The sequence below is a fragment of the Oryza glaberrima genome, chromosome 12 (assembly GCF_000147395.1).
Source record: "Oryza glaberrima chromosome 12, OglaRS2, whole genome shotgun sequence".
Taxonomy (NCBI): Eukaryota; Viridiplantae; Streptophyta; class Magnoliopsida; order Poales; family Poaceae; genus Oryza; species Oryza glaberrima.
Genome location: NC_068337.1, coordinates 24,593,245 through 24,614,011, shown reverse-complemented (window position 1 = coordinate 24,614,011; position 20,767 = coordinate 24,593,245). Strand labels below are relative to the sequence as shown.

General features: G+C 42.5%; 1 protein-coding gene and 1 long non-coding RNA gene across 3 annotated transcripts; one reads left to right on the top strand and one right to left on the bottom strand.

Moving 5' to 3' along the window:
* Positions 1-5,781: 5,781 nt before the first annotated feature.
* On the bottom strand, positions 5,782-11,850 carry LOC127756907 (uncharacterized). The gene is made up of 2 exons (XR_008013329.1): positions 11,467-11,850; positions 5,782-6,276 (listed from the first exon to the last, which is right to left on the bottom strand). It is a non-coding gene; the product is annotated as an uncharacterized LOC127756907 (long non-coding RNA).
* A 1,988-nt stretch (positions 11,851-13,838) lies between these two features.
* Positions 13,839-19,751, top strand: LOC127757964 (CSC1-like protein RXW8). 2 transcript variants are annotated; one of them, XM_052283557.1, is made up of 12 exons: positions 13,839-14,104; positions 14,206-14,266; positions 15,071-15,433; positions 15,677-15,823; positions 16,097-16,160; positions 16,254-16,463; positions 16,798-16,992; positions 17,089-17,387; positions 17,682-17,958; positions 18,109-18,384; positions 18,703-18,936; positions 19,087-19,751. In XM_052283557.1, exons 3-12 carry the CDS (start codon positions 15,153-15,155, stop codon positions 19,393-19,395), a joined length of 2,292 nt encoding a protein of 763 aa, XP_052139517.1. In that variant the 5' UTR covers positions 13,839-14,104; positions 14,206-14,266; positions 15,071-15,152; the 3' UTR covers positions 19,396-19,751. The 2 variants fall into 2 exon arrangements, with proteins under 2 accessions (XP_052139517.1, XP_052139518.1); XM_052283558.1 differs by lacking the exons at positions 13,839-14,104; positions 14,206-14,266 and adding an exon at positions 14,309-14,925.
* The last annotated feature ends 1,016 nt before the right edge of the window (positions 19,752-20,767 follow it).

Sequence of the window (20,767 nt, the reverse complement as noted above, 5' to 3'; positions counted from 1 at the left end):
GCTTGTACAGAAGAGCTACCCTCGGCCAAACTATGTTATCAGGAGATGCTTATCAGAACTGAGCTCATAAGGGGTGGCAACTGTGCTCTGTCGATTGAAAATTGATTGATTATTTTTTTCAAAACAAATGAATGACAGTTAAACAGTAAGTTGTAGACTTGTAATATCTGCAAATACTACATATATTTCTTATTAATGGATATTTGAAATTTATGTTCGCAAAATACTAACTAGGTTACATGTACGTTTTTTTTTGGGGGGGGGGGGGGGGGGGTTTACATGTACATTAAATGGAGTTAAACTTCAAGAAGAGTTCTTTTCGAACTAAAGGTCCGAAGTATATAATCAACTCAAATCAATCTTAATGGACGATCCAACTTCAGTTTGGAAATATATGGAATAGCAATATTTTTATAATAATATGTTATTATTAGTTTCAAAACCCATTACTCTCTTTCAAATTTGACTTGATTATATAAAAATCAAGTTTAATTCCTTCTTTGTTTCAGCGATTTATTTATTACCAATATAAATTTCATGTGCTATCGTATTCTGTGTATGCAACAATCAGCTCTCTTTTTTTGCATTTTTTAGCTTGAATGGGAATTAACATGAAGCTTGGTTTATTTATTTTATCACCGCATTGAAATAAATCGCCTTGCAAACATATTGTGACAGCAAAATGTTAGGTTGATGCAATATGTAATATGAAAACGTACATTGCACGTGCATGATTACTAGTTTACAACCAAAGATCGAGCATGAACGGCAATGGAAATTATTAAGCAGCCGCATATCCCTCCTGCATATTCCATCGTGACGGATACCCCAATTACAATGAAATATCCATAATTTTGCTCCCCCAATTCTTTGCACGGGCCGGTGCGAAACTACATAGGGTATTTAATACTCTATAATGTGCGATATTTAGTTAAACCAGTAAGTGTGCACGTGAAATCCACGTTGCTAATAAAATAAATAAAACACATAATATAATTATTCAAGTGCCAAATAATTTTCAGATTTTATTTTTTGTTTCAAGATCGATTAACGATCAGTGAGGCGGTCAGACCCCCCCTACCTAGCTTCATATAATCACACAGAACTAAAATTTGAGGGAGTCCTATCTACCTTCTGTTACAGTAATAACGTTTTCAAAGAGTAGTACACCAAGGAAACTATTTAACTTGTTGACGTAGTGCCTGCCTTGCAAGACACAGATCGTTACAAAACATTCTCGAGTCAATCCACCAATTATATTTATCATCTCGAAAAACATAGATATCACAATCATCTACAAGAGATTTTTTTTTTTAAAACAGCTTTTGGTGAGCTTCCATGCATTTAACAAGAAGGTGGTTGAGAGCATGCATTACACGGTGTGAATTATTATCATTTAGACCCGTTTGATTATATTATTAAGTTAATTATTATTGTGGATTATGTACAATAAATTAAATACTTTGAGAATAAACTTAACAAATAGCTTAAAATAAATGGACTAAACAAAAATCAATTTCTGGAGCTATCCTTATTCTACAGTAGGAACTAAATTCTAGATCACTCAATTCAATCAGAAGATACAGCGACAAGGTAATGACGTAATGTTCCAAAATACTCCACTCATATGCCGTTTGCAAACATCTCGACCTTCTACATACAAATCTAAAGGTCCACTTGTACTAATTCAAGTTCATTTGCCAAGCATATTAAACGGATAGCAAACGCCAAGAGGCAGTATGAAAATAGCCCGAATTTTAAATGATTTCATAAGTAATTACCAGGGGCCACTCGAAGTCTCGTTCATCACCTTGCAATATTTTACCAACCAAAAAGCAAACTTCAGGAAATATTTAACTTGATGTAGATTATGGCAAGTAGGGGCAAGAAAAACTCAAACCGTGTAATAGGATCATGTCCAACAAATCCATCTTCACTGTTGGCATCCACAGCAGCAGGTTTACTGAATCATGGAAAGAAATTCAAATCAGTAGATAGCCAGTACACGCAGCAATAGGTTTACTTTTACTGACACATGGAAAGAAATTCAAATCCATTATAGAGCCAGTACACGCGGATTAAAATTTAAAGTTCAATGGATTTACTCTAGGTAGAGCAAACCCCTCTTGATCATAGCCATGTGCTGGTGAGGTGCTCGTATGATGTTCTTGATGTCCCACATGACCATCCAGTTGGTGTTTATCATTTCTAGCACAAACTTGATGTCCTCTATTGAAACAAAGGCTAAGTTGATAGAACAAAGACATAAATCACTGGATTTTTTATGGGTATTAAGTTGGTACCCTGCTTATAGCTTTCAGCTCTCATAAGAATGTGAAGGTGAAGAAATCAAAATAGCTACATAGAACGGACTGAAATCACTAGATTTTACATGGGTGTAAAGTTGGTACCCTTTTGTTGCTTTCAAATCTCATAAGCTGATGTTCTACTGCATAAAGGAAACAAACAAAATTTTGTCAGACATCAGCATAAGAAATTAAAAAGTACGTGGCACTAATAGAAATTAAGAGGGCTAGCTGTGCAAACTAAATCTTACTATTATGCCTTGATTTGACGATCCTAATTGATTTTACTACTATATTACAAATGAATTTTTTTCTAAGAAAACACATATATATCTTGAGAGAAAAGATTTTACTTCTCAAGAGAAACCTGTACTAATTTACTAAACTCGAAATTACTTGTGCGTCTGTTCCTAAAACATGTGGCATAGAAAAGTACAATCAAACCATTATGTGATGAAAAACATGTTGTGGCCAGGAAAATATTAATATTAATAATAGCAGGAAAGTGAATTGAAGGTAAAACTTTGCAAATAATGTAGGATCGAATCACAAGAACTAAGCCAATCAGAGAGGGGGGTGAATGGTTGGTATACCTAAAAACCGAAAACTTTTAGCGGAAATAAAATTTACCCTCGAAATCGATGGAGATCGGTCTGACCGAAGTTGATCCGCCGGTTTGACCAGTGTTGAACCTCTAGTCTGATCGCCGAAGTCGCCTGCCGTGCCTGTCGCCGCCGCCGGTCTGACCGCCGTGCTCCCGCCGGTCTGACCGCCACTTTCCCGCCGGTCCGACCGTTGGTGAGTCGTCGGTTAAACCGCCGAAACCCGGTGAAACACAAATCGAAGAACTCTTAAAGTAGATGACAACTTTATTACTTCTCTCTGTGTTTACAAAGTGCACCAACAGCACTCCTTACAAAAATTTCGACTAAACTCGAAACCCTAACTCAAAACTTAACTCAATTGCTCTCTAAAGCGATACCGGGAAGCCTCACGCTCCCCCTCTATTTATACATGAGGTAGGCAGCCTAAAGCCATGAACCAAACTCATACTAGGAGTTCTAAACACCTTAGAAAACCCACTAGTATAAGAAAGAAACTTTACATAACCAATCGTATCAAATTTGGACTCCTTCCAAATTCAACTCCGCATCCCATACGCACATAATAACTCCATCGTATGCCATATGGAATCTCCATCAACCACGTGCATCAACTCTAGCCTAAGTATCCCGCATGATCTCTGACCACCACAGACGTCGTCTTATCCCCAAGCCGACTCTCGGTCCATCACCGCAAATACTCTCCCGAGACATCGAGTCACCTACATATGGAACAAACAAAAAAACCATATTCCGAGACCAAGCTATCTCCAACTTGACTTATTAGCAGCAAACAATAGTATTACATATGTATAGTATCCATCTAGAAGTCATAATCATGAAATAAACTCTGATATCCAAATAAACAACCCGAAACCGAAACCGACACAGTATCGGCCGGTCAGACCACGGGCTGCGCCGGTCTGACCGCGCAATACACGCCAGTCTGACCGGCTACCAGAGCCCGGTCTGACCGGTCACATAAAATGACAATCCTGCAATTCACCTGTAAATCCAATCATCTCCTAAACCACTTCGTGAATAAATTCCAAATAACAAAACCAATAATCTCCAATGCCCAATTGTTCATCACAGAATAATAATCAAAAACACCTTTGATTTTACAAATAATATATCTGACTGTGTTGGAAAATCTGGCGTGGCGTTGGCATCGTTTTTTATTGTAGCAACGTAGAAGTCACAAACCGAAATAGCATAGAACATATACTATGTAATTCACCGAGTGAAATAGCATAAAGCATGTACGTCAGAAACCGGAATAACCTGGTTTAGAGTCATCGATGCTAGTGTTAGCTCCCCACGTGATCTCAAAAGAAAAAAAATGGTTACAGTGTGAGGTACCTTTCAATGGTACAGAAATAATTAAGAATCAAAATCAACCTTTAGATGCCACGAGGAGAAATAATGTAATTTCAGTGTTCAATGCTTGCATGAAAAGTAGGAAGTGGTATATTTGACCTTAGACTTCGGTTGTAAGAAGATTGTCACAAGAGGAAAACAATGCATCTTAGTAAGTATGTTTCTGGCAAAAATTCATCTTGTGATAAGCAAAGCAAAAATTCATCTCAGTTGAAGTACAATTAAAGTACAATCAGTAATGCTGGCTAGTTGTAGCTAAATAAAAAAATGGTAGCTAAGTGATTTATTATTTTTTCAGTAAAGTTTTCATTTGAGGTTAAGCTCACACACAGTTCTTATTTTCTCCGGCTAAATTGTGATCACACCAAAATGTTAGATAAATCCATGCAAGTCAACCAAAGTATGCAGCATGCTCACATGTGTTGAGGGAGCTGTAGTCAGTAGTACCTGTTGATGGCTGCTCGGCAGGATACACCGGCGCCTCCCCGGCCAACTCTTGCCCGCCGGCGTCCGCCACTGACACCACGTCCACACTATTACTCCGCTAAGCGGCGGCGGTGGAGGGAAGCGGTGGGCGCGTAGGAGGTGGCAACGGCGATGCAGCCCGCTCCCTCGGCGACGACGACGGCTCCGGCGGGAGGCGTCGGCGGGGTAGGGGAATCGGGAGCGCAGCCCGGCGAGCGGAGTTGGGGCGGCGGGCTCGCACGAGAGGTGGCGGGATGACGCGTGAGGGATTTTTTTTTCTTTTTCTTTTCTTTTGACCGATCGTTAATTTCTGCAACAGCCCCTTATTTCGACGTGGGGATTGCTAATTGCAGGGGTTGATCTCTCGATATAAGCCGTTGGATGAATAAATTTTAGGGTCAGAAAAGAAAATTGTTTGATAAACTACTACTTTTTATACTAAAAAGTAGTATAGATAGAGTGCCTCTAATCCCTCTCCATTGATTTAGTCGGGTAGTAATTGCTACCTCTGTTTTTTTAATGTACGACACCATTGAATTTTTTTATCAATATATGATAATTCGTCTTATTCAATTTTTTAAATATAAAAATATTTTAATCATGCTTAAATAACATTTGATAATAAATCAAATCACAATAAAATAAATAGTAATTACATATTTTTTTAATAAGAAGAATGATCAAACGTATAAAAAAAGTCAATGGTATCATACATTAAAAATGGAGGGAATATTTCATTAAATATCATGCCTCGCATCACCGTTAACACCTCTTGTTATTTATGGAAACCCCGTTCAATTCCAGTTTTGATGGTTGGAAATAAAAATTGCCCAAAAATACTATTTAGATGAAAAACATCATAGATATTATCTTAAAAATTTATTTGGACAATATTAGAAGCGAAATCATTGATGATGATGTCAAACAACATCATTCATCCGGTATCAATTTCTCAGCCACGTTATATCAAAGATGGGCCTGATAATTGAAAAATTCACGTCATTAATTAGTTGTTTAACTTCTATGAATTACACTGCAAAAGTACAAATCTAAATTTAAAATCATACTGATTAGTTTATCGCGGGCTTTTGCGGTGAGTGAGTCGGCAGCACACACAGGGCACAACTTCGTCCAAACTGTCCAAACTTAAGACATCTAAGCTCTGAAGTCTGAACAACTAACAGTAGACAGACAGCTATTAACCTATCAAAGCCAAAAGTGCAGACAACAGATACTGTATATACTTAATGAAATATATTCACATGCTGTTGCAGTGTAGATTAGGAGATGATCGTCGATTCGCCAGTTGCATATATTTGCACTTGAGCGGTTGAGCCGACGGCGGCGGTGGCAATGCGAGTCGGAGCCCAGCTAGAGTGGCTGCACCGGTTACGAGTACTGCAAGGCCTTCACCTCCCTCGATCGGCTGCCGCGTCGTCGCCTCCGACGTTCCCGACCTCGACGCCGACCATCTCCGTGGAGCGCGTCCTCGCCGAGCACACGGGCGCGCGGACAGGGTGGAGCTAGAGAAAAATGGAGAGGGTGCACCACTATATAGTAGCATATAATTTTTTTAAGCAATATCACAGTAAATTATAATGTATTTTGCGCGCTGTTATCATCGGTGATAACAGTGGAGTGCACTGACAAAGAAGCAGAGAACAAATTTAATTGCATACCAAATAAATAAACCCACTAATATTAGTAAAATGCACATGTTGACCTCTTAATAGGCTGGTGAATAATATTACCTTAACTTTCAACTCAAAAAGTACACAATAATTAATTATGTAAAATAGATACCAGTCTAGAATATATTTTCTCAAGCACATTCTTTATGTACTATCTTCCTATCAAATTAATCACTAATTTTTCTTTTGGAACCGGGTGCCTAGGAACCCCCCCTAGTACTACCTAGCTTCGCCACTGCGCGTGGACGTGCTGTTGAACAACGCCGGCATCGGGTGCACGGGCCCGCTCGCCGAGCTCCGCCTGCACGGCGAGGCCGGCGTGCGGCACGCCATGGACATCAACTTCCTCGGGCAGCTCCGGATGGTGCGCGCCGTGGCGCCGCACATGGTGTCGCGGTGTTCCGGGCGTGTGGTGAATGTGGGCAGCGTGGTGGGCACGGCGGCGACACCGTGGGCGGAGACGGAGTCAGATATGAATGAAGGAAATATTTCACTAAATATCATGCCTTTCATCACCGTTAAGCTCTGAAGTCTGAACAACTACATATTGCCTCCTCCATCCAACGTGGGTATATCCATATACATTAAAATCAACCGTAGTGCATTCCAGGCAAATCACGTATCCAGCAAGGTGTATATGGAAATGAGCTTACCACTCTATTTGTATTATGGTATAGGAACATCATACCCAAGTCTTGATCCTTTGCCTTGCTATAGTCATAGGCGACAACTCCGATTTTTGTGTCTAACAAGAAGACGATGTCTCTAAAAGGATGGAATCCGAGTACCGCGGAAACGCGTTGTCCATTACGGTGGATGCTTTCACTAGCACCACTAATGTTATCAACATCATCGTCAGAGTCCTTGTCGATAGCCCATTCAAATTCCTCCATGTCATTTACAGCTGGTAATTCCCTGGTTTTGTCTTGTTTAGTGTCAGCATTATGGCATATCCATTGCTGACGGCCATGGTTGCAGGGGTAGCTTTGTATTATCGGCCCTAGGTCAACATCATGCTTGAGCACCCACTCGTTGTCGTCGTATGAAGAAGAAGAAGAAGAAGTTTCGTTGAGGAACCAAATTTGGAGTCGACTTAGACCGGTGACCAATACGTAGCACACTCTGTCTTTCGATTTTCCTAGGAAAGGGTCCCTAGTCTTTCTGTTTGATGCAAAGTCGCCAGGCAATTTGATGACCTGATACTTGTGGTCCGCAGGTGTGATCTTGATAACGCAATCATTCTGGCAATGCATGTAGAGCGCTCCTCGGAGGTAGACGGAGTGAGTCTTGCAGTGGTAAGGTACCCTTGCCAAGGATACATCAGCCATGGTGCCCATGGTGGCGTCGCATTCTCAGAGAAATGACTTCTCCTCCCATCGCCCCGTTGTGGAGGAGAAGACGTGCAGGATGAACGGCGACGGCGGCCACTGATCCGACAGAGACACCGTAGGGAGTTGATGAAAAATCAGGTAGGGCATCCAGAGGACGTCGTAGTGTGGTGATACTACTGGGTCGAAGACAAGGCCCCGATCACCGTGCGTTATGTCGGGCAATGAGCTGTACGGGGGGACAGGAGGTAGACGCATCCACTGACGTGTGGCCGGGTTGACGATGTGGTGATTGAGCAAGAGGAGGCCGTTGCAATGGACTTCGATAGTGGGATCGTCCAACTCGTACTCGAGGTCGTCGATGTCGACGCCGGCCGGGGATGGTGGCGGCTGCCGGCGGCGAGGGAAGGGCGAAGAAGCCCTGGAGGCACGGCTCATTGAGACGGACGAAGAGGCCGTAGAGATGGTTTGGGAGGAGCGCGGCCGCCTGCGTGGTAAGGGAATGGTCATCGTCGATGGCACGCCAGGTGAGGCAAACGCCGCGTGCGGCGGCAAGGCTGTGTAGCGGCAAGCGGCGGAGGATGTCGGCAAGAAGGTCGCCCGGCAGCTTGAAGCAGCAGTCCATGCCTAGCTAGCTTAATTGCGGTGCGTTGCGGGCTTGGGTAATTGAGTTATAATATGATTTGCTAGCTACTGCATGCATGCTATTTGAGGAGGATATGGATTGCATGAGTTAGGATGGATTGGAGACGGAGTCGGATATGGATGGAGGAAATATTTCACTAAATATCATGCCTTTCATCACCGTTAAGCTCTGAAGTCTGGACAACTACATATTGCCTCCGTCATCCAACGTGGGTATATCCATATACATTAAAATCAACCGTAGCGCATTCCAGGCAAATCACGTATTCAGTAAGGTGTATATGGAAATGAGCTTACCACTCTATCTGTATTATGGTATAGGAACATCATACCCAAGTCTTGAACCTTTGCCTTGCTATAGTCATAGGCGACAACTATGATTTATGTGTCGTACAAGAAGACGATGTCTCTTAAAGGATGGAATTCGAGTACCACGGAGACACGTTGTCCATTACGGTGGATGCTTTCACTAGCACCACTAATGTTATCAACATCATCGTCAGAGTCCTTGTCGATAGCCCATTCAAATTCCTCTACGTCATTTACAGCGGGTAATTCCCTATCTTTGTCTTGTTTAGTGTCAACATTATGCCATATCCATTGCTGACAACCATGGTTGCAAGGGTAGCTTTGTATTATCGGCCCTAGGTCAACATCATGCTTGAGCACCCACTCGTAAGAAGAAGAAGAAGAAGAAGAAGAAAAAGAAAAAGATGATGATGATGATTTAGTTTCGTTGAGGAACCAAATTTGGAGTCGACGTGGACTGGTGACCAATACATAGCACACTCTGTCTTTTGATTTTCCTAGGAAAGGGTCACTAGTCTTTCTGTTTGATGCAAAGTCGCCAGGCAATTTGATGACCTGATACTTGTGGTCGGCAAGTGTGATCTTGATGACGCAATCATTCTGGCAATGCATGTAGAGCGCTCCCCGGAGGTAGACGGAGTGAGTCTTGCAGTAGTAAGGTACCCTTGCCAATCATACATCAGCCATGGTGCCCATGGTGGCGTCGCCTTCCAGGATAAACGACTTCTCCTCCCATCGCCCCGTTGTGGAGGAGAAGACGTGCAGGATGAACGGCGATGGCGGCCACTGATCTGACAGAGACGCATCAGGGAGTCGATGAAGAATCAGGTAGGGCATCCAGAGGACGTAGTGTGGTGACACTACTAGGTCGAAGACAAGGCCCTGATCACTGTACATTATGCTGGGCAATGAGGCGTACGTGGGGACAGGAGGTAGACGCATCCACTGGCGTGTGGCCGGGTTAACGATGTGGCGATCGAGCAAAAGAGGAGGCCGTTGCAGTGGACTTCGATGGTGGCATCGTCGTCCAAGTCGTAGTCGAGGTCGTCGATGTAGTCGAGGTCGATGCCAGGGATGGTGGTGGCGGCTGCTGCCTGCGGCGAGGGACGGGCGAAGAAGCCCTGGAGGCACGATTCATTGAGGCCGACGAAGAGGCCGCGGAGATGGTTTGGGAGGAGCGCGGCCGCCTGCGTGGTGAGGGAGTGGTCGTCGACGATGGCACGCCAGGCGTGGCAAACGGCGCGCGCGGCAGAGGATGTCGGTGAGAAGGTCGCCCGACAGCTGGGAGCAGCAGTCCATGCCTTGCCTAGCTAGCTAGTTTAATTGCGTTGCTGGCTTGGGTAATTGAGTTACAATATGAGATTCGCTAGCTAGCTACTGCATATGCATGCTATTTGAGGAGGATATGGATTGCATGAAAATTAGGACGGATTAATTGGAGACGGAATCGGATATGGACGGATCAGGAAATATTTCACTAAATATATCATGAATGCCTTTCATCGTCGTTAAGCTCTGAAGTCTGAACAACTACCTATTGCCTCGGCCTCGCACTGTCGCACATCCCACCGCGCGTGACACCATACATCCAGCAGCAGCGACGTCCCCACCGTCGTCCACCTCCACGGCAGCACCCACCCGCCGCAATTCAATTCCCCTAGTTCACCGCCGGCTACGTACCGCGAGACCTGCCCCGCCTGGATGCAGTCCACCATGGGACCAAATGTGATCGATTTTGCAAGTTGAAGGACGATTTATACCTGGTACTACGGTTTAGGGATGAATTGCAAACTCGGTGACAAATTGAGGGACCTTATGTGAACTTATTCCTAAACTGGGGGACTCCCATAATAAAAAGGAAAAAGTACACCGAAGGTCCCTCAACTTGTTATCGGGATACAAAATCGTCCTCCAACCACAAAACCAAATATGTGGGGTTTCTCAACTACACAAAACCGGTCACAATAGGTCTCTCGGCGGTTTTGATCTCGGTTTTGTCCTACATGGTAGCTGAGTCAGCGCGTAACCCACGTGGGCCCATATGTCAGGTTGGCCACGTCATCACTTTCTCTTTCCCCTCTTCTCTCCCTTTCTCCTCTCTCTCTCACTTTTCTTTGCAGTTTGGGCAAGCCGGCCGGTGGGGCGATAGTGCCAGGCAGGAGAGGAGGAGGTCGGGCGGCCGGCAACCGGCGGCGGCCGCGACGACGTGAGAGAGGTGGGCCTCCTCCCACGCCGCCGCCACTGCCGCCACCGACGGCGCGGCCGCCAGATCTGTGGCCATGGATGACGACGGCGGCGTCCTCGCGCTCCCCGTCGACGCCATCCGCCTCCGCCTTTCCACGTGCGGCCATGGACAACGACGGCGGCGTCCTCCCTCTCCCTGTCGGCGCCATCCGCCTCCGCCTCGTCCACCCACGCTTGCTCTCCCACGCCACCGGCCCTCCATCTCCTGCAACCACGACTACAACTAGGTAGATCGATGTAGGCAGCAGTTAGTCCCTGTTCTCTGAATCTCTGTCATGTTCGCCTCTGTTCTAACTGCTGATCGGAGTTTGCTTGCATGGGCATTTTTTTTCCCGTTCGGTAGCGATTGGTCCGAGCTTAGTTCATCGTTGAGTTGGCATCGCTGTGTTCGAGGATTTCATTTGCAAAGGGAATTTTCTTAGTTGTGTCTCTGATGATCTTGTACTGAATTAGCACTGGAAACTGAACTAGTATGGTACTGTGGAATTTGCTCAACCTGGAGGCTTGAGGGCAGGCTGGAGGTCATGGATGACGACGGCGGCATCCTTCTTCTCTCCGTCGGTGCCATCCGCCTTCGCTTTGTCCTCCCACGCCTGCCCTCCCACGCCGCCGGAGTAGGAGGGCCTCCCCCACGCCGGTAGGGGAGCGTGGCGGCTCCCGACCTCGATGTGCTCCTCTGCGCCGGCGACCGTGCCCGTCGCATCGCCTTGCTGTGCCCTTGCTGCTCTCCGCCGTCCACCGCTCGTAGAGAGGGGAGGAGAGAGGAAGTGAGTTGAGAGGGAGAGTAAGAAGTGACTGACATGGACACGCTGACATGCTGGGCCTATGTGGGTCCCACTCTGACTCAGCTGCCACGTCGGATAAAATCAGGGTAAAAACCACCGAAGGAGCTAAAATGAATGGTTTTGTAAGATAAGGGATATCATATATTTGGTTTTGCGGTTAGGGGACGATTTTGTAACTCGATGACAAGTTGAGGGACCTTCGGTGTACTTTTTCCTAATAAAAACAGGCCGCACGATGTACCAATCCTGTTCCGGCCCAATAAATGTATGTCAGTGATACTGTTCTGGCCCAACCATAAGAGAGACAGTCGCATTCCCACTCCGGCCCATCTAAGCCAACGATTGCGGACGAAATTGCATTGCCATACGGGTTCGGAGTTTAAAACACCGACCCTCGTCGACCGACCCTATTACGATTCAGATTTTTAGAACACAAAGCATCATCGATGGAAGGATGACAGGTGGTGTCAATTTCCTCTTTTTTTTTTTAGAGAAATTGACATGGAATTTGTAGATCATCAGCAAGTATATTTGGCTGGCGTACGTGTTGTTTAGAATTTCTCGTGGATGACGCTGTATGTTAGGCTGGCTGGCCGGCCGGTACGTACGCAACGTGCATGTGAAATGTGTGGTGGACCTTTGTCGTGTGTCATCACTGTCTTGTTATTATTGGACAGACAGCTTGTGCCGAATGTTCTCAATATGTACCACAATTCTATATTTCCTCGGTTTTTTATACTACTCGTAACGTAAACTTTTCGCACGATGTTTATCATTCGTGTTATTCAAACTTTTTTATAGATATGTAAAGAATATAAGTTAACTTAAAGTTTATTTGATGAAAAAAAGTAACAATAAAACAAATAATATTTATATATAATTTTTTAATAACACAAGTAGTTAAATATCACATTAAAAGTTAACGGCGTTATATATTAAGAAACGGAGGTAGTATATCTTTTTGGATGAAGCACTGATCGATCGATCTGCATTTTATATAATATATGTATGGAGGGAATTTCTGGTGGAAACTACTCGTAGATGGTAATCTCACATGCCCACTGAATTTTCTTCTCTCTTATAGCCACATCAAAGTCCATAAAAATGGGGAAAAGAAAAGCAAAGTGTCCTTGTCTTGGTCGGCTTGATCAATTGGTCTCGGATTAGCTCACCTGCCTGTGCCCTTCCATTGATGATGCCTAATTAAGGTTTAGACAGCTGCCACGTACGTAAATCAGTGACTATACTATGTATTAACCTCTTTCATATTATATATATGGATGTTAGCTTGACTTTTTACTTAGGGAGTTGTTTAGATTGTAGCTAAAACACACCTTACAAATTTTGGTTTTTCGGTAAGTTGATAATATTATCAAAATTATGACAGAATTTTTTATGTTATGTTCCTGTAAAAAGTCAAATTTCGGTATGACAAAATTATGTTATGTTACAAATTTCGGTAAGTTTGGTGAAAAAAAATAAAACCCCCACCGTTAACAATATTTGGATTATATATTATGAAAGTATTTATCATTGTGAATATAGATGCTAATTGCATAGGAGTAACTTACAAGGGACTTTTTTTTTTATAAATCTTATAATGTTAGTACGAATAAATGGATGAATGGTGCATGCCGTAAGGCTCCCCGAACTCAAATCTTAAACACAAATAAAGATGCTAATTGCATAGGAGTAACTTACAAGGGACTTTGGCCACGATCTGGATAAACAAAAAATCAAATCATGGTCTTTGATTAATTTGATGTCAAGATCGATCGATGTGATGAATTGTGTGCTTTACTTGTTGGTAACCAAGCATGACAAGACACTGCTTGGCCTCTGATTCTAGTACTTCCAATGGCCCGGTGAGAACCACGTGTCATCACGGCGTGCGTGTGGGCCCCACTGTTGGGACCAATCCACCCCCACCACGTTCTCCACTGCCCATCTTACGTGGCATCTCCTTTTTCTCATCTCAATTTTAATTTTTTTAAAAAAAATTGATAGGAGTAGTAAAATGCACCAATCCTTTATTCCTCGGAGGAAAAAAAAAAGAAAAAGTAAAGTTGAAGGACACTGTAGTATTTGATTTTGCAATAACTCCTGGGCTTCTTCTTCCCTTCCACTCTCGTCTCGTCTCGTCTCGTACTCTCTCCAAACCCAAATCAAAACCAAAATCGAAACAAAAACCAAATCAAAAAAAGCGAGAGAGGAAAAAGTTTGGATTCATCCCCTTCTTCTTCCTCCTCTCGCCTCGCCTCGTCTGGTCCAATCCAGTCCGCATCTCCCCGCCATTGCCGCCGCCGCGGCCGCGCTTAATTTAACCCACTCCCACTCCTCGTCGCCGTGGTAATCTGCTCTCCTGCTGCCTTTTTTTTTTGCTGCTTTGTGCTGCTTCGTTGGTTGATTTCCTTCTCATTCTATTGGGGTTTCGCTTAATGGCGGCGCAGGGCTCCACCGAGGCGGCGGCGGTTGCTGTGTTGCGCCGGCGAGCGGGCGGTCGACTTGGAGGCAAGTTAATCTCGCCTCCTCCTTCGTCTTCTCTACTTCTTCGTTTTAGTTCGTCGGATTTACTACTCGTTGGTTTAGACAGAAATTTCAGTTGTTAATCCCCGTTCGTTGTCCATCGATTTCGGAGTTGGATTCTGTTCCTTCTCTTGCTGCGGTTGCGGTTAATCCGTTAATGGGGGAGGAGTCGCGGTTAATGTGATGTAGTAGTAATTTTCTGCTTGGTTTCTATACTAAGCCTGCAGGGTCAGGTAGAGTTGCAGTTTGCAGGCAATCCGCTTTCTGTCGCGTGGTGTTGTGGTGATGCGGATGCTCGCACGCAAACACCGGTTCCAACCATCGAATCTAAACTCAACCTGTTCAGACAGCTTGGATTCCTCTATTTGCAGCCTTGCAGCCAACGATGTTGACGCCTCTTGCATCGTATTCTTCTTTTTAATTAACTACTCCTACTTGGTAGTAGAATATATAAGCAGCCCTCATTTCATTTGGTTTGGGCACATGACATTGCATCTGGAGTGTTCTACATGCTACCACTACTTTTTGTTTTAGCCAATTAATTACTACTTATTATCTCCAAGGTTCCACTAGTCCGTACACCCACTCCGAGGAATTGGCTTCATTCTCATATCTGATTTTACCTTGTGTGCCACTTTTGGAATGTGCGTTTGTTTACCCATGGTGTAGAAACAATCTGTTGTTTTTCTTTTTTCCTTTTTTCTCTTTCTCTTTGTGGAGATTACAGAATTTTCAGCGATTTATACTTGCAGGATTGATTTGATTTGCTTTAGTGATCTCTTCCTGCAGGTGCTGAGCCTCTGGGTACCAAGGATGAAATTTGTGCTTGTATTTGGATGACATAAGCGCGCCACACACTTGCTAGGAAGGAATGAAAATCAGCGGACTTCTGACCTCTGCTGGCATCAATATCGCTCTTTCTGTGCTGTTTATATCGCTCTATTCTGTTCTGAGGAAGCAGCCAGCCAATGTCAGGGTCTACTTTGGGAGGAGGATTGCCGAGGAGCATAATCGGCTCCGAGAAGCTTTTATCTTGGAGAGATTTGTACCATCTACTGGCTGGATAGTAAAAGCCCTGCAGTGTACCGAGGAAGAGATCTTGGCTGCTGCTGGGCTAGATGCTGTTGTTTTCAATAGAATTCTAGTATTCAGGTATTTTTACTTCCCTGTATTGTTTATATATTATTAGAAGGTGGTATCTGATTGCTGAGTTTTTAAACTTCAATATGGGCATGAATCAGAAGGAGAAGAAAATTTGTAGCTGTATAAAGCATAAGTTCCTGACTTATTGTAATGCACAGTAGCACATCCCCTGTCTTTTATTTAAAGATTTATATTCCTTATTTTTTACCTCAATATCCAAATTTACATGCTAATACATTTGTTTTTCAACAGCTTACGCATCTTCTCCCTAGCTGCCATTCTGTGTGTGTTTGGAATTCTACCACTGAACTACTTTGGGCAAGATATACATCATGTTCGGATTCCTTCAGAATCATTGGATATCTTTACAATTGGGAATGTGAAAGTGAGATCAAGATGGTGAGATGAGAAACTTCTTGTAGTTTTACTACAGCGTAGTTTAACCAATGTTCTACATGACATTTACGCCTCTTGAGTGCTGGCATTTAGAGAACTCCCTCCGCTCTCAAATAGACGACATTTTAGAATGTATGCAATCAAATCACTAATAAATGCAAAAAAAAAGACATGTGAAAATAGATTTGTCATCAAAAGTACTTTCATAGAATCAATAATTTCTTCTTGTTTTTTTTTTTTGAGAAAGATATGATTTATATGCCGGTTGCATTGCAGGCTTTGGGTCCATTGTGTAGCCTTGTACATAATATCAGGAGTAGCTTGCATTCTCCTATATCTTGTAAGGCCTTTTTCTCTTATGAGTAATTGAAACATTCTCATTCCTCATATTGAGGAGCAGATTTGATATAACATTATTTGTCTGATAATTTAGGAGTACAAGCACATTGCTAGGCTGAGGCTCCGTCATCTTACTTGTGCAATGCCCAATCCAAGCCATTTTACTGTCCTTGTTCGTGGAATACCAAAGGAAACCAAAGAATCATGCAGTAATGCTATTGATGATTTCTTCACCAAGTACCATGGATCAAGCTACCTGTTCCATCAAGTTGTTTACAAAGTTGGAAAAGTTCAGAAGATAATGGTAAAATCTGCACTCGAAGGGATGTGCTGCATATAAATTTAAACATATTGTAATAAAGAATATTGCTGATTGTTTATTGGGAATTTTAAAAGACGGCCTTGATAGTTGTTGTCATTTGATATTAATTTTGGGTCTACTATCTTGTAGTTGGGTAATCACTGGGGGAAACAAGCAAAACCTATCACATTCTTCCCACTAATTTGATTCTCAGCTCTGTGCTTTTATATAGAGTAGTGTTCATTAATCTCCGGTTCCTTGAATTGAATTTATGGCTTTGTATATTTTTATTTCACTTTCTTCTTATTGTGTAACAATTCTAGTCATATTCTGGCAGACTGGTGCTAAGAAGGCATACAGGAAATTCAAACATTTTACAGACAGCACTATTGATCAGAGGTGTCGAGCAATTTCATACCGGTGCTGTCTGTGTGGAGCCTCATCTAATTCTTTCCAGCTGTTGGCAACTGGGCTTGAGCAGAATCAGGGGAAATCTGACCTTCAAGATTCCAGCTTGAAACTAGATGATCAGGTTGAACTTGTAATCTCACAAATATTAGCTCTTTTACTGGTAGTTCATCAATTAGTCAGTATAAAACCAGTAACTTTAACTGTTGAATTGTACCAGGAATGCGCAGCTGCTTTTGTATATTTCAGAACTCGGTATGCTGCCCTTGTTGCCTCAGAAATACTCCAAACATCTAACCCTATGAAATGGGTTACTGATCTAGCTCCAGAACCAGATGATGTGTATTGGTCAAATCTTTGGCTACCTTATAAGCAGCTTTGGATTCGCCGAATAGCTACGCTCCTTGGTTCAATTGTTTTTATGTTATTCTTTCTGATACCAGTGACATTTATACAAGGACTATCTCAGCTAGAGCAGTTGCAGCAGAGGCTTCCTTTCCTGAAGAGGATACTGGAGAAGTAAGTATACATGTTAAAATGGAACCAAGCTCTTGTTATTACAAAGCTTGTTCTTATTTGTAGTGCGAATCGTATCTCATGTATATATATATATATATATTTTAAAAGTGAGGCCCTATTCTTGTGATTAGACCAATTAATTTAACATGTTCTGCAGTTAGTCAATTCAAATGTGTAAAGGAACACAGTTTGATGTTTCCTTTTCTCTTGTGTTGCTGAGGCAATATTTAATGTAGAAATACGGGCTTCTATTCATTTCTATGCAGCATCTACTGAGTACTCTTTCATGTGCAGGAAATACATGAGCCAGCTTGTAACTGGGTACCTTCCCAGTGTCATACTGCAAATATTTTTATATGCCGTTGCACCGATAATGATATTATTTTCTACATTAGAGGGGCCTATATCTCACAGTGAAAGGAAGAGGAGTGCTTGCTGTAAAGTGCTGTACTTCACTGTTTGGAACATATTCTTTGGAAATGTACTATCTGGTACTGTCATAAGCCAATTGAATGTGTTATCAAGCCCAAAGGACATCCCTGTCCAGCTTGCTAGAGCTATACCTGTCCAGGTAAATATTGTCCAAACACCTTTTTGTCTTTGTGCTTCAGAAGATATGAATAGTTTGGAGTTCATGATGAAAGGTTTCTCCAAAAAGATACTGTTTTTGTCCCTTAGTTTTTTTCTTAACTTCTCTCTGCTATTCTGTAAATATTTTCAGGCTACCTTCTTTATCACCTATGTTCTGACATCAGGATGGGCCAGTTTATCATCTGAACTTATGCAATTATTTGGTTTAATATGGAACTTTGTGAGGAAATATATTCTACGTATGCCAGAAGACACAGAGTTTGTTCCCTCATTCCCATATCACACAGAAGTGCCAAAAGTTTTGCTGTTCGGACTACTGGGCTTCACATGCTCTGTACTGGCACCTTTGATCTTACCTTTTCTGTTAGTGTACTTCTTCCTTGGTTACATCGTGTACCGCAATCAGGTGAGAAACTTCTTCATTTCTACTTGCAGTATTATATGTTCATAACATATTTTTATTCTCAAATATGAATATCTTCATCAATGAATATTTTATTATGTTGCAAATTGTAACCGTGGTGGTGAACATTTTTTACATGAACCTTACTGCACCATTATATTTGTTGAGTAGCTCGCACTGTTTCATGCAATTAAATTTGGAAAGAAAATTGCATGTTCTTGTAAAAAATGTTTACTGAAATAGTATTTCTTATTTCTTAGCTTCATTCTTCAACCCTATTATTTCCCCATGCTAATGATATTCTATTCGTGGTGTTTTCAGTTGCTCAATGTTTACCGCACAAGATATGACACAGGGGGTTTGTACTGGCCAATCGCACACAACGCAGTGATATTCTCTCTCGTGCTCACACAGATTATCTGCCTTGGTGTATTTGGCCTGAAAGAATCACCAGTAGCTGCAGGCTTCACCATACCTCTTATCATCCTCACTCTGTTATTCAATCAGTATTGCAGAAATCGACTTCTCCCATTATTCAGAACTACCCCAGCACAGGTTCGTATTAGTTCCATCATAGTGTATAGTGATGGACTTAAGTGGACAACAAATTAAAAAATAACCCCATGGTCTCCACATTCTATCATTGTGGTGACTGGTAGAGATTTTTGCTCGTGGGTGATTAACTACTGCATTTTGATTGTACAGGATTTAATTGACATGGACAGGGAAGACGAACGGTCAGGAAGAATGGATGAAATTCACCACCGGCTTCATTCTGCCTATTGTCAGTTCTACGACACTGAAGATATACCCTTGGAGAAAATTCAGACTGTCGGGAGCGATGAGGAACAAGGGTCTAGCTCTGATAAGTCGAATGGAAAAGAAACCTTCGAGGAACCCAGAGCGGAGTTGTCTCACCCAACACTGAATGGACTCCCAGTTAGCCGTCTTCGGCATGCTGTGAAGTCGATTACTTTCCTTGTCAGATTGCAGAAAAGAGGTTTGTCAGAATAGAATAGGATATCTAACCACTAACCCCTTCATCAGCCTGTTCAGCGATGAAAATGTACAGCCACATACATCATACAACATACATTGAGAGAGCATCAGGATACCTGAAAAGCAATTTTGTTGTTTTGCCGGGTCGGCCAAAGGTTGGCCGACCAATTTCATTAAGATTGGGAGGAAAACAGAGTAAAAGTTTACAGCGACATTACAATATCGTGGCGGCCAAGGAAGGTCCCTAGCCAGCCAAGAACGAAAAGTTTACAGCGACATTACAATTTTGTTGTTTTGATCTGTTTGATTTCCATGTTAGTGACTCTATGACATGCTAGTTAATCAGTATATTCAAGCCTTAGCCATGCAGATATTGTTGTAGTGCTCAGTTATTCTATTACATGAAATTTATACTTTACTATTTCGCGATAATGATATAGGAATGAAGTTGTTCATCTTACTTCACTTGTTTCTTTGGTAACCTCAGCTACTCTGCTACTCAATTACCCTCCCCTTTTAACTTCAACTCGTCTGAGAATGTAAAACTGAAATTTCCATGCCTGTTAGCTTAGCGCTTAACATTTGTTTAATTTAATCCATATTTGTCAAGAAGCATGTGCCATCATTTTGTATTTGGTGGCAGTTCTTGAGCGTTGGGCAATCTATACATATCTGTAGCTGTTGGGAGGCATATTCCCCATCAAACTTTACAGCCACCATCAGTCTTTATCATCAAAAGAGCTCAGGGGATTATCTTTTGTGCTGTGCCTCACAAATCTGGGGCATGCAGATTTCAGTGAATATTTTCTTTTGTCCTTGGTGGTGTTTCCTTCTTCTTTGTATGGAGTACTCCCATCTCTTTAGGCTCTACTGTCTCTTGAAAAGATTAAAAGAAATCTGATTTTTGACTGCTGCCAGTGCTTTGAACAGGGAAATTAAGCAAGAACTTTTTGTTGCCTCCCTCAAAGCATATGCTTTTAAGAGTTGATCTGTAACATAAGCAGAACATTTGCAGAGTGCTTGTACACAGTTTGGGTGGTGTTTTTGCTGCTGCAATTTAGTCAATAGGGCCGAGTTTAGTTCTAAAATTTTTCTTCAAACTTTTATTTTTTAATCATATCAAAACTTTCCTACACACAAACTTTCAACTTTTCCGTCACATCGTTTCAATTTTAACCAAACTTTCAATTTTAGCATGAACTAAACACACCCTAGACGATATGGTCTAGGCACTGTATTATTCCACTTGTGATGATCAGGTCAGGGCAGGTAGCCTGCAGCTTTTGTTTTTTCTCACCAGGCTGCTCCCGTGGTATTTGAACCTTGTGGACAGCTGGTTTGTGTTTGAATTTGACATAAGGCCTGGTTTAGGCCGAGTTTAGTTCCT